Below are 13,982 nucleotides of genomic sequence, written 5' to 3'. Positions count from 1 at the left end.
AGAGAGATTGTATAATGTGTTACTTGAAATAGATTCTGAAAGGGACTTGGTAAAGGACTGGATGATAAAGTGGGCACAAAATTTTCAGGAGCCAATATTATTGGAAACTTGGGAAAAAATTTGGGTTAGAAATGTTAAATTCACGCAGGCACAGAATTTGAGGGAAAATTTTTATAAAATGTTTTATAGATGGCAATTAGATCCTAAGAAATTATTGTGTATGTATCCAGATATGCAAGCAAAATGTTGGAGATGTAATTGTGATGACGCTACATATTTTCATATTTGGTGGACTTGTAAGAATATTAAGGCTTTTTGGATAAAAATTTGGTGGATTCTACAAAATATTCTGAAAAAGAAGATAAAGTTCCTGCTGCATTTTTTTCTGCTGGGAATTATTATGGACTGTACAGTAATTGAGACTAAACTGATTTTAAATCTAATAACAGCAGCAAGATTACTGATAGGACAGTATTGGAAGAAAAAAGAAGTACCTACAATAGGAGAATAGATATTGAAAGTTGCCAATTTGGCTGAGATGGCAAAAATCTCAGCCTTTTTGAAAGACAATACGCAAGAAAGATATTTAAATGAATGGAAAAAATGGATTGACTATATTCAAAACAGATATCAGACTAAGAGTTATCAGACTGCCTTTGAATGATTAGGATGTATTATTTTTGATTGTTTTGGGGGAGGTTAGGAATTGATGAGAATTGTAGGAGTATAATTGAGTTAGGAGGGAAAATTTTTTAGCATATGTTTGTTTTATTTTTAACTACCTTGTGTTTGTTCTGGGAAGTCGGGGAGGGGGTTTGTGAAGGGAGGGGAGGGGGAAACAGGGGGGAAAGTTTTGTAAAACTTTTTCAATAAAAAAAAAGATTATACAGCATGTACTGTGTTTCCATAAGATTATACAGCATGGGGACTTCTGCTTGGCGCCACCTTTCTTGCTGGGTGCTAATTTATGGCACTCCGCACTGGATATTGTAAAAGCCGGTGTAAATAGCTATGAACAGCTGTTCCCGACTTAATTTTCCCTCTCTGAGAGAGCAGGGGAAAGAGCAGGGGGGAGAGTGGTAGATTCCCCTAGGGGCTTTGTTTTTCTTATGCAAAGTCCCGAAAGGCCGAATCCCATTGAATTCCTCCTATCTCCAGTATCCAGCGCGTCTCCTGCAAAAGCAGGAAAAGAGGAAGGTGTCCAAGTTCTTCTAACAATTGATTTCTTTTTGTGGATTTCTATAAGCAGACGGAAGAAGCATGAGTGAACAATTATTGGTTTGCAAGTATTGTTGATTTTCTGACTGCCTCCTTTTTTTAAAGAGAGAAAAAAAAATTTTCCCCTTCTTTTAAAATGGCGTTTGACTAACTGCAAATAGACCAATAGCCTTGCTCTGAAATCGAAACTGAATGGAGACTCTATCTTATTGTGTTGGATTGTGGATTGTTGGATTATATTACGTTGTTTAAGTATTTCATAAGGGGATTTTCAGCAAGAACTTTGCCATGAAGGTCCTTTCAGAAGAATGGATTTGTGACTTTATAGGATTACACAGAAAGAATGTATTTAATTATTCAAAAATACGAACTGATAAAAAATGGGGACTTTTTGGATCAAGGCTTGGATGAAATTAACCAGTGTGATAAGGACTTAAATGCAATGGAGGAGATACAAACAAAAGTGGATAAATATGAAGATATGATCGTGAATAAACAAGTTGATGTAAAGAAGTTTTCTTTAAATAGTTTGGATGAAATGTTAGAATTTGTGTTACAGGAGGCTGTCTCCCGAACCCAAAAAATTTACAGGCTTAATGATTTTCAAGAATTCTCTCTTTGGACTGATGGAATATATGGTAGTAATTTGTGGATTTTTGGACATAAGGAACTATTAGGCAATATTGTGACTGACTTTTCAAAAGGAGTAATGAAGGAAAGACAGAGACTAATGCATCAAAAAAAATGGCAAGAGACAGAAGTATTATCCTTGAAACGAGGTTGTTCTGAATTATTAACAGACAAAAATATTACTGTCCCTGAAAGACAGGTATTTGGATTTATACTGGATTTTGATGAGGAAGGACTAAATTTGAATAGCTACTGTAATTCTCGGTATTGAAATTTTATAATGTATTGTATTGTATTTTGAATAGAATATTTTTGAAAGAGTTTATGTAAGAAAGACCTGGGGGGAAAATTATATGGTTATAGAAGTTATAAGGGAGATATGTCCTGAATTATAGGCAGCATATTTTTAAAAATGTCAGCTGCTTATGTAGGGAAAGTGGAAGAAGGCCTTCCTGTTGTATCAGGTTTGATCGACCCACTTTTTGTCTTAAGACAGGAAGAAGCTTATGGTTCTGTTAACAGGTTTTTGTTTTTTTTTAATTTTGGGTATATCAGAGCAGTCAACCAGATATGTTCAGAAACTGGCAATGTTCAGTGGCAAAGAAACGCAAAATTCCAGAAAAGTGTAAGAGGCATTTTTTTCCCTACAGGATATTGACATCCACAGTCTTTAACTGCCCTGATTTGGAAAAAAATGCAAGAAGTTCGGTTTTTACTTTTAAATATAGGGTATAATTGAACAAAAAAAAAAAACCCCTCCATATCGTTTTGTGACTTATTTTCAACAACGATCAGACTTCCTGGTTGTGAGAAAGTGGTTTTAGTCAAAAAGTTCAGCATGTATTTGTATTAGATTAAAGAGTGTGTGGTTGTATTGAGTTTCTTCTTTATATTTGATTATTTTTGTTGTCTAAAGTGTCCAGAATCCTTAGGATTTAGTTTAATAACAATAAATCTGAAATCCTCTTTGACACACTTACGAGACCGCCTGCTGTTACCCTATGCCTCCCACCGACCCGTACGCTCTCACAGAGAGGGTCTCCTCAGGGTGCCGTCCGCCAAACAATGTTGGCTGGCGGCCCCCAGGAGTAGGGCCCCAGGAGTAGGCCCTTCTCTGTGGGAGCATCGACGTTCTGGAATGAACTCCCCCCTGGCCTACGTCAAGTGCCTGATCTTCGGACCTTCCGTCGTGAGCTAAAAACATACTTATTTATTCAAGCGGAACTGGCATAATAGATTGATTTTAAATTGGGGTTTTATTAATATTTTAAATATTTTAAATTTAAATTTTAATTATCAGCCGTTTTCGTAATTTTGCTATATTTTAATTCGTTTTTAATTGTACATATTCTGTATTTTATTTCTGGCTGTACACTGCCCTGAGTCCTTCGGGAGAAGGGCGGTATAAAAATTTAATAAATAATAATAATAATAATAATAATAATATTCTTTGAATTGGATTGGATTTTTATGCTTTAGTTGGTTTTAAATACTTTAGGATTAATTTGTTCTATTGATTTATATATATTGTTACTGTTAATTGTTAATTTTTTTATTTATTTTTTCTCCTGAAGGATTTTGGTTATGTTAGGAGGAAGTCAGAGTTAGAGAGGGAAAATTGGTATAATAGTTTTGGGGGGAAATTTTCTTAGCATATGTTTGTTTTATTTTTAACTATACCTTGTGCTTCATCCGGGAAGTCAGGGGGGAGGGGGGAGGGATTAGTGAAGGGAGGGGGGTTGGGGGGAAAGGGGGGGATTTTTCTTTGTAAAACGTTTTGAATAAAAAAAAAAGATTATACAGCATGTAACACAATTGTATGGCTCTTTTTCGATACAAAAGTACCAGCTTATCCTAGAATAACCTGGTTTACTTTCAAAACAAAATTATAAAAATAATTAAGGAATTTTAATTTATCCCTAAAGGTATTTTCTTCCACATCTCTCCCCAGATTATTGGCTTCTTTCAGCCTGTACATTTTTGAATGACCTGACTGTCTACTTAAATTTGTGTCTTCCTTCTTTTACTTTTTTTAAAAATCTTCACAAATAGATACCCTTTCGCCATAAACAGCTTTCAATTGATGAGAAACCTGTTAAAGCTGTCCTGATTCAGGATACAGTTACTGATGATAAACAAGGTACAATTCTAAATTGTAGTCTCAATCAGTTTTAAAGTGGTAAATATGTTTTATACAAATTCAATTGGATAGAAAACACCCATACTAGTGTTTCTTCATGGTTAAGGATCTAATGCTGTTCTGAAAGAGAGCTAAACCTGTATCCAAACCAGCCTGGCTGACAGGTCACAGGGACAAGGGAAGAGGACAGTGTTCAGAAGACATGTGAGAAATTGTGAGGAGTCTGAACAGAAATGGAAGGAGCTTTATATCAACAGGTGGCACTGTTCATTAGGGGCTGATTGAGTCCCAATTTTATCCTTTATTTTGCTTAAATGCCCCAGAAGTTTAACAGAGGCTCATATAAGTGGACTACTTTTATTATTTTATTTATTTTATTTTATTTTATTTTTATTTTATTTTATTTACTTTTTTCTTTACTTTTATTTTTTATTTACTTTTCTCTTTTTAGCTTCTTTTGCATCACCTGGACCCTTCCAGGGGGCTGCCCTTGAAACGTATTCAGAAGGTTCGATTTATTCAAATGCAGCAGTGATAATTGTTTTGTGCAGGCCTAGATGTGCATATGTGTCATCTCTCCTGCAGGAGCTGCATTGGCTGGCTGTCTGCTTCCGGATCAAATTCAATGTGCTGGTTGTCACCTTTAAAGCCTTAGGACCAGATTATTTGAGTCTTTTCCTTGTTACATCTACCTGACCTACCAGAATGGGGAGTCAGGGAATGTTATAGATATCCTTTCCTAAGGAGGTTCATCGGGAAAGGTCAAAAATAAGAGACTTCTCTATCATGGCTACCTGCCTGCAGAACATTTTATTTTATTTATATTTCACACTTCTTAACCATTCATTTCCCTCAGAGATCAGAGATATTGTGTTTAAGTTTTAGTACTGATCTCCCTGAAGTGCAAGTTTTCATCATTATCTTGGAGTGGTAAATGTTTTTTAAAGGAAGGCTTCAATTCATATTATGGTTCTAGAAGCTTTATTCTAATTAATCAAATAATTCATGGGATCCTTGGTACTGTTGGAGTTTGATTGTTTTCTTGTAGATATTTCATTACTCAACTAGGATAATGCTTGAAAGGAGTAGAGCTTTTAGGACAAGTGGCTTATCAAGTGTCAGTGTTGGTGGTTCCTTAATTAGGCTGCTGTTTATACTGTTTGACTGTCTGAGTTGGTAGTTCCTTGATATGAACTATTGTTTATTGCTTGATTTTAATATTAATATTGATGTTATTATCTGCTTATCAGGATATTGATTGCTGGCAAAGAGATGTAGTCTTTTCACTTTTTAATTTTCTCTTTTGAATGGAATGTAGATGTTTATCCCTATGTGCCTGTTGATGGCTGATTTGTCTGAGTGTCAGTCTTCCAGGAATTGTCTAGCATTTTTGGACGTAGCTTGGTCTACAACACTCACAGTTTCCCAATTCAAACTATAGTAAAGTCTGTCCATGTGTTGGGTAATTAAAGAATTTTCAGCACGTTGTCTGACTATTAGTTGGTTTCATTTCCTATATCTTCTTCCAATCACCTGCAAATGAATGGGGAGAGGGAGAAAATCATAAGCGCACCAGTGTGCCTACCATCCCTGTCCTAATGTTTTCTTTAATCATATCCTTTACATGTATTTATAATTATGTTTACACTTGTATCTGTCATAAAATACATGCTTGACAAAATAAAATAAATAAATAAAATAAAATAAAATAAAAATATTTGTGCTCATATCTTTCATATCAAAAGCAGTATTACCGTGTTTTTCTGAAAATGCAACCTACCCCGAAAACAAGTCGTAGCCCGATCTTCATGCCTGTGCCTAATATAAGCCCTACCACAAAATAAGCCCTAGTTAAGCCCCACCCACCATCTGGTTGTACGAGGTGGGGTGAGGCGCAGGTGTAAAAATCAAGGTAGAACAGGAGTGGGGGGTTGGAGGTGCCCCATGCATCCTGCACTTGCTTACCTTTGGCCCACCGCAGCCAGGCCTCCCATGCCTCACCACCTGTTGCGCCACTGCCCAACTTCTGCAGCCACTTGTGGCTGCTTGCGGCCAGATGCCTCAAAGCTTGTCGCAATGGTTCTTGGAAGGACACCATAAGTCTTGCCAGATCAGTGGAGCCGCTCACGCGCAACAGCACAACACTGCAAGCAGCTGTATTGGTGCAACGAGCCACACAGTGTCTTCCTAGAGTGGCTCCACCAGCGCAGCGAGCCTCACAGCGTTCTGCTCTACCAGCCCAACAAGACCTGAGTTCCAGTGTCTCAGCAGCAGCAGGGCTGGCAGGCAGGGAGGGCAGAGGCCAGGGTGCGCCAAGAGTTTGGTAAGTTGTGGCTGCAGGCAAGTAGACAGTGGGACAAAGGGTGGGGCTGGTGGTAGAAGTGCTCCCACTCCCATCAGCCCCATGCTTGCCACCTCCTGCTCATCAAAAAAATAAGATTTCCCCGAAAATAAGCCTGAGTGTTTATTTTGGGGCCCAAAAGAAAATAAGACCGGGTCTTATTTTTGGGGAAACATGCTAGCTAATGTTTAGAAAATAACTTGCCAGTAGTTATCATCTCTGTGACAAGTGGTACATTTAGGCAGCTACAATTGTCACTGTTGGCTTTCAAAGATACCCTCATCCTCTGTTCTGTGAATTTATTTTTACTAGGAGGAGTGACAAATAACCTAGCTCCTTCTCAAGGAACACTTTGATTTTAGTTCCAGTGAAGATCCATCAAATTTTTCATTGCTCTGTGCCCTCTATGTCCTCTCCATCCTGTGCACTCCCTTTTTCCTCCTGTTTAAGCTGAGAATGCAGGAAGAATTTGAGATGATATAATAAATTTAAATTTCTCAATATTGAAGAGGAAAATTAAAATACTTAATTTATTGGAAAAAGCTACCCTGATGCCATACAAACCTTTGTATGGCAGAAGGAGACCAAAAAACTATAATACACTTAATAGTAAGTGTACCCATCATTTGAGGTAGCCCAAGTCATGAAACAGGCACAGCAGGGACTGCAGGAATACTCTTTATTGTAATAATGTAGAATAACTGAACTTTAAAAACATATCCAAGTTTCTGTCCCATCTTCTATGAAACAACATTAAGGCAGGGTTATTTTGAATTTCATTCTTTCATTTCTATATAGCTCAGTATCACATATCCTTTTCTTCAAATTCTCCCTAAGCACCTAAAAGGTGCTTTTTCCAAAAGGCAACTGGATTTTCTTGGGTTTTTTCTTTGAAAATGTTTCTCTTCTCATCCAAGAAGCTTCCTTCAGTTCTGAATAAGTTTCTTGGATGAGAAGCAAAATATTTTCAAAGAAAAAAACCCAAAAAATCCAGTTGCCTTTTGGAAAAAGCACCTTTGGTACGACCATGACCTGGAGGATTGAGAATCTCCATAGGTATTTGCCTATAATGTCAGTTCTAAATTCCTTTACAAACACAACTGATAGAATCAGCCTTTTTCTTTCAGTTTAAGTGGATTTCCAGTGCAACACAAGGCTAGTGCATTTGCAAAACGGCATGAAACCTCAGTTGATATGGAACCTGTATAAGATTTGATATGTACTTTAGACAGTGTCCCTGAGTTACTGTACTGACTTGTACCGCCATGGAAACCAATTGTCCTCTCTTGTTCCAGAGGAAGGCAAACTAGAGGGCAGTCACAGTGATGGGAGGGAAGTGGTCTGATGATGTCAACAGCCATTGATAAAGCTTGACAGGTTATGTCATGGCAAAAACTGCTGGGAAATACTACAGTTAAACTGGAATATTTAAAGATAATTTTAGGCTAATTCGGGTGTCAGCTGGCAGGGAATAAGATAAAGACAACATCATGAGGACATAGCACAAAAAAGGAGGTTACCAAAATGTGAAGATAAGTCCTCATGTTGTACCCATTATTAATTCCTCTAGGAACAGCATCGTTATTAGAAATCTGTGAGATAGCACACAGTGGGGAAATTGCAGCTGAGTCAATAACTCAGAATAAAATTGCTATAATCTTGTAAGATGTAACAATATACAGTATGAATTGTTCTGTGTGGATACCTAAATTAGATAACCACCTAATTAAATAACCGTCCCAGACACCTCCAGAATTTCTTCTATGTTATCAAGCAAAACACACTTTATGAGGGTAATTTATGTTGGGAGGCTTATGCTTTTAAATTATTGTAAAACAGCAACAAAATTCATGAATTTGGATATATTTGGAAGTATGTATACTTTGCAACCTGAAAATTGAATTTCAAGCTCCAGATAATACTCAATTCTTGTTGAGAATGCATATGTATAAATTCATGTAGCACAAAGTAATCTCTCTGTATATCTGTGTGTGTCATTATCTACTCATTGTAAGTCACTACTTATTGAAAGATTATCCCACTGTTGAACTATAGAACTGATATTGGGATACTAACTATGAACCCAGAAGCTAAAAATCATCATACAACTCACTTAGGTTTCACTCAACATTATGTGTTGTATCCAATCTGTATTCTCTTATTTTCAAAAAGGGTCAAATTTTTAAGAAAATCTATAATGCCTACTTATTATTGTTTGCTTGTTTTGTTTATAGTTTACTCAAAGACATATAGAGGGCTAATTTGGGAGAGATATGAGTTATAATTATGGTAAATAAGTTATTACAGGGTGCAAAAAGTTTCATTATTAGTTCTGCCTTTGCTTGCCCCAAGAAATTATTTGGATTATAGTCATCAATTCCAAATTTACTACTAATATAGCTGTTGTATTATTTCTCTTTATTGCAGTCAGTTTTCCACTGCTGTTAGAATAAATTATGCATCTGTATATTGTAAATTATTTTAATGTTCTTTGAATACTTTATTTTACATTATGTCATTGATGTATAGATATAGTTTGCACCATGAAAGAGACTTTTTGCTTCAGAATGAATTGGAATCAAACAAGCTTTATCCACAAAGCAGACAGATGTTGTTGTTTTGCCAATTCATCATTTTACTGCAGTCCATTCTGTTCTGGAAACTTTCTCAGCCTCAACAACAGATTGTTAGGGAATTGATTGGTGAGAACACTCAATCCCTAGCAGAGCTCTCTGTTTGTTGAACACTTTATATATATGATACTTCGAGTCTGACTTCTAAGCTTTATGCATGAACATTGCAGAATAATTTGTTTGTAAATTTGCTCTGTTTATTAAACATTGTTTCTTACAATGATGCAAAATATTCCCAAGGGCACTTCTAATGGAAATTAATAGTAATAATTTAGTCTCAAATAATCAATACCAAATAATAATTCATTATTTTTTTCAATTAGATCTGAAAATGAATGAGTCTACCCAAGCAGTGCCAAAGGAACTTAAAGTATCTCAACATTTGCCTTTCAAAACAGGTAAGGAAAGATTCTTGTATAAAAACAAATATAGCCAATGGAAAATTTCTAAACGTCTAATATGAGAAGAAAAAGTTTTCCCTGTATCAAATTCCTCAAAAGATGTCATATAGATTTTTTTTTAGTAAAGTCAAGGTTAAACAACAATGCAGAGTCCAAAAACCCAGCAGGATCCAAACCAAAGGTTTATAATATTTAACAAGTAAAATTGAATTATGTTAGCTAGACTGCCAAACATTGGGATTTGAAAAGCATGCATTTTTCCAGCAGATGTAGATCCTCAACTAACAGCTTTGGTCTACTTTCCAAATCCCATCAAGCTCTTCCTCTGAGTAAATAGTTCTGTTCTCAATAAGCCCTCTACTGTCTTTTGAAAGTCCATTAGTTCCAAAGAGCTGTCATTTTACAAGGAGTTTCATTATTGGGCTTTTATATGGAATCTTGTTCACTGGATGGCAATAGGCTAGCAGTTCCTGTTAATAATTCCATTCCAGGATTGTAAAATGTTCTAGCATCACTCTTCGGATTCAGATTTGTCACAGGTGAACCTCAGATGCAGATTCTTTCAAGGGACAGATTTGATGCTATTTCTCCTGAATGCTGAAGTGTATCATCACTGTCTGTACTAGAATGAAGAAGATCAATCTATTTTTTTACTCTAAAGATTCTAAGTCTTTCATGTCTCTATCTGTGTGTCATTTAATGGGGTGAAAATTAATTTTTGCATTTTTCTTCAGTGAGGGGTTCTTTTTTTTACACCAAGAATTCAAATCTGCTGTTATTTTTGCAATTGCACAACATTTAGTTTGGTATGGTAAATCCATGTTGGATTATATACCAAACAAAAGTTTCTTGTAACACAAATACTATTAACTTTATCTTCTCAAAATTATATCTTGTGCTACAAAAATTAAAAGTTTTTCTGCATGAATCTTATCTAGCTAAGCAAAAAATTATCCATGTAACCATAAACTAATATCAGAAAGCAATTATCTGAGTTACAAAAATATTTAAGCAATTTTCATGAAGTTTTGTTTTGATTCATTCTTTGACATAAACCACCAACTTGCTTCTTGGCCTCTGATATAAAGTTTCTAATGTATATACACTCTGCTTGCTGCCTCTGTGACCTGTTTCACACTTCTCTCTATTGATTGGGCATGACAGTGTCACTGTGGTACTTGCATTGGTTCATTAATGAACTTCTTTATTTCCACTGTAGTTCCACATCAAAAGTGGCTCATACACATTTTCAGACCAGTCAATCAACTCCAGCAGAGTGGATGCTCTGGCGTTGATTAAAGGTGTTTTCTTGCACATACAAAAAAATCTCCCAGCATGTCATCGTCTGCACCCCTCATTGATGATCTTTTATCACCAATTCTCCTCTCTTGAATGTCATCTGAATACAAGAGTGTCTGGGTTATCATTTCACTGAAAGTGAACCGTGTTGAGTGCTGAATGGTTGGTAAAACAGCATCTTTTGCAGTCTGACTTGCTGCAGCTGGAACAACACATGACATGGGCCTTCAATCCAGAAATGTTTTACTTTGATGTTGAACCAGTAAGGGTAGTACACACCAATGATGTATTCCACTATCATTCTTAAATTTTGGAGAGTTTTGCCTTTAAAGCCATGTTCGACAACGCCTATTTTCAGTTGTCAACCAGTGTGAATGGCTTATGGGGGCAATTTCCAGAAGAGTCAGATTTGTGGGAAGTTCTCCTGTTCTTATTGCCTGTGTGATCCTATATCCATACACTTGGTCGGCAGAGAGATCCTTTACAACACTGTCGCTTAACGAAACGAGAGGCTCACCAGTTGAACTCCTGGTAAATGAAGGATCGATGTTAAGTTCTGTTGCAGTGTCTAGCATGTTGCCAATTTTACCTGCCCATTTGTTGTTAGGCAAGTTCTTCCCATCTAATTTTGTGATTAAGTGTCATAGGCAGTGGTGAAATCTGAACCGGTTTATTACCGGTTTGGTGGCTGCACATGTGCTCTGCGTGCCAAACGCACGCTGCGCTTGCGCAGTACACACCATGCACCAAACGCACGCACAGTACACGCCAAAAGGAGGCATGGGAAGGAAGGTAAGCAGAACAGCACACGCAGGGGGGGGTTGATCAGCTGTGGCACGGGATTGTCAGAGCCTCTTTTTATTTTTTAAAAGCATTCAGGCGAATAGGTAGTAAAAAATGCTTTTAAAAAGTAAAAAAAATTCTGACGATCCCGCACCACAGCTGTGGCAAGCGGGTGATCAGGTGATTGGGTGGGCATGGGCGGGGGGGGGAGCAGGGATTTTTGCTACCAGTTCTCCGAACCACCTGCCACCATTGCTACCGGATCAGCCGATCTGGTCCGAACCGGGAGCATTTCACCTTGTCATAGGGGTAACTCATTCGTGTGGATTGCACACACCAACCAGATCAACTTCCAGTCAAGCTTGACCTCTATCCAGTGCATAGCACCATCTTCACAGCCAGTATTAACATTTGTAGAATCTCCTCCAATGGCATTCAAGCTTTTATCAATGCTTTTCCTTGTCATGAAATACACCAGATTATCTGCAATCACTTGAGCAGGTTTTCCTGTTTTTGAGCCTTTCTCTGGAGTGAAATGTTAAAGATATCTTCCACCTGGCTCACTGTACACAGAATAATGTTCTTCTTTGCTGGCAATGGGGAATTGCTGGTCTGAATTGTTTACTCTCATATCTATACGGCCATCAAAGAAGATGCATTCTATTTCGCCCTTATAGAGCTCATCAAATTCTTGATCTAGGGATTTCATAATTTTTTCGGGGGCTCTTTTGATTATTTATTTATTTATTTATTAAATTTTTATATTACAAGTCTTCTTGGCTGATCAAGCCAGCATCTATGAAGGTGGCTTGGTAATGGCAGCAGTGGCATGTAGACCAACACTGTATCTTTTGCTCTGCATAAGATATTTCTTCATTTGTTATTTCTAATCTTTAGAATAGAATGGGTGTTGGCTTATCTGATACGCCTCTTCTTGGAGAGGTGGGAACGCCAATCAGGATTGGGTACATGAGACTTTACCCAAAGTTTCTTGAAGGGAGGCCTGGGTACTCTAGGCTGCAGAGGTTGCCGCCCTCCTTGTGGAATGAGCCAATAAGAGCCTTGGAAAGGGAAGGGCTTGTTGTTGATATGCTATGGCGATGGTTGCCTGAATTCATCGAACCAAGGACCAAGGGGTAACCCTGGCTTCTAATGCCGTAGGTTGGAAGGAACGAACATTTATTTATTTTATTTATTTATTATATTTGTATACCGCCCTTCTCCCGAAGGACTCAGGGCGGTTCACAGCTAATAAAAAACACAATACATAGAATACAAATTAAAAACTATATAAAAAACTGATTCAATAACGGCCTAAAAATTTAGATACAATTTAAAACCCCATTTAAAACCCCCAATTAAAACCCATAAATTTAAAAAACTAACCCAGTCCTGCGCAGATGAATAAATGCGTTTTAAGCGACGAAAGGTTCAGAGGTCCGGAAGTCGAACATGGCGTTCGACTTTCTGAAAGAAGCTGTGCGGTGCAAATAAATCTTCAGGGCTCAGCGCACATCCAACATGTGCCAAAGACGTTCTAGCTCAGGGGTAGTCAACCTTTTTATACCTACTGCCCACTTTTATATCTCTGTTAGTAGTAAAATTTTCTAACCGCCCACCGGTTCCACAGTAATGCGCCGTGTATCGTCATCTGCGCATGCCTCTCATGCATTGAGGATTGGGTTGGGGGGGGCACCGGCTACTAGCTCTGCTTGTCTGTTACAGCTGGGTGGTGTAGGGGGAGATGTGCGAGCTATTCTGGGACGAGGCTCTTTTGTTTACGGTCACACTATAGCATCATTTAGTTTCACTAACGTAACATGAACTAAACTTATGTGCGGGCAATACAAATAGTATATTTTTAGAAATTTAAATTGTCACGGGGAATTTTATGAAAACCTAATGAAAATGTTTTTAAATAATGCTATGATATTTTTTTTAAAAAGTCAAATTAAAAAAAAGGAGAGTGCTTCAGTATCGGACAAAACCCCTACCACCCACCATGAAACTGGAACGCCCACTAGTGGGCGGTAGGGACCAGATTAACTACTACTGTTCTAGCTGATGTCCTGGAGAGGAGCAGAAGTCCGGAAGTACAATCTCTTAATTCTCTTTGGAAATAAAGGTAGGATCCAACCAGAAAACCACCCGGTTGGGGTGGAATATACAAAGGTCTTTTCTGATAGAGAGCGCTGCGAGCTCAGAAATGCGTCTTGCTGACGTTATTGCAATGAGAAAAGAAACTTTGAGGGACAGAAACCTTAATGAGACCTCTTGGAGAGGTTCGAAGGGAGATTTGGTTAAGGCCATGAGGACGACGTTCAGGCGCCATGTTGGAAATCGATGGATTGTTGGTGGGTGCAGATTAGAGGCTCCCCATAGGAAATGATGAATGAGGGGATCCTTAGTGGCCGAGGTTAAGGACCCACCGGCCATTATGGAGGAGAGCGCAGCCACTTGCCACCTCAGTGTATTAGGGTAGAGTCCCTTCTCAAGCCCAGTCTGGAGAAATTCTAAAATCTGAAAGACCGATGCCT

General features: G+C 37.8%; 1 protein-coding gene across 1 annotated transcript in view; it reads left to right on the top strand.

The window, feature by feature from the left end:
- REPS2 (RALBP1 associated Eps domain containing 2) overlaps window positions 1–13,982 on the top strand; it is a 201,226-nt gene that overhangs the window by 104,838 nt on the left and 82,406 nt on the right. The window contains exons 12-13 of the mRNA XM_058186758.1: window positions 3,950–3,988; window positions 9,286–9,360. Of these exons, the coding sequence (XP_058042741.1) occupies window positions 3,950–3,988; window positions 9,286–9,360 (114 nt within the window). The remainder of the gene's footprint in view (window positions 1–3,949; window positions 3,989–9,285; window positions 9,361–13,982) is intronic.

The sequence above is a fragment of the Ahaetulla prasina genome, chromosome 5 (assembly GCF_028640845.1).
Source record: "Ahaetulla prasina isolate Xishuangbanna chromosome 5, ASM2864084v1, whole genome shotgun sequence".
Taxonomy (NCBI): domain Eukaryota; kingdom Metazoa; phylum Chordata; class Lepidosauria; order Squamata; family Colubridae; genus Ahaetulla; species Ahaetulla prasina.
Note: the sequence above shows the minus strand (reverse complement) of the source record. Positions and strands in the feature narration are given on the sequence as shown.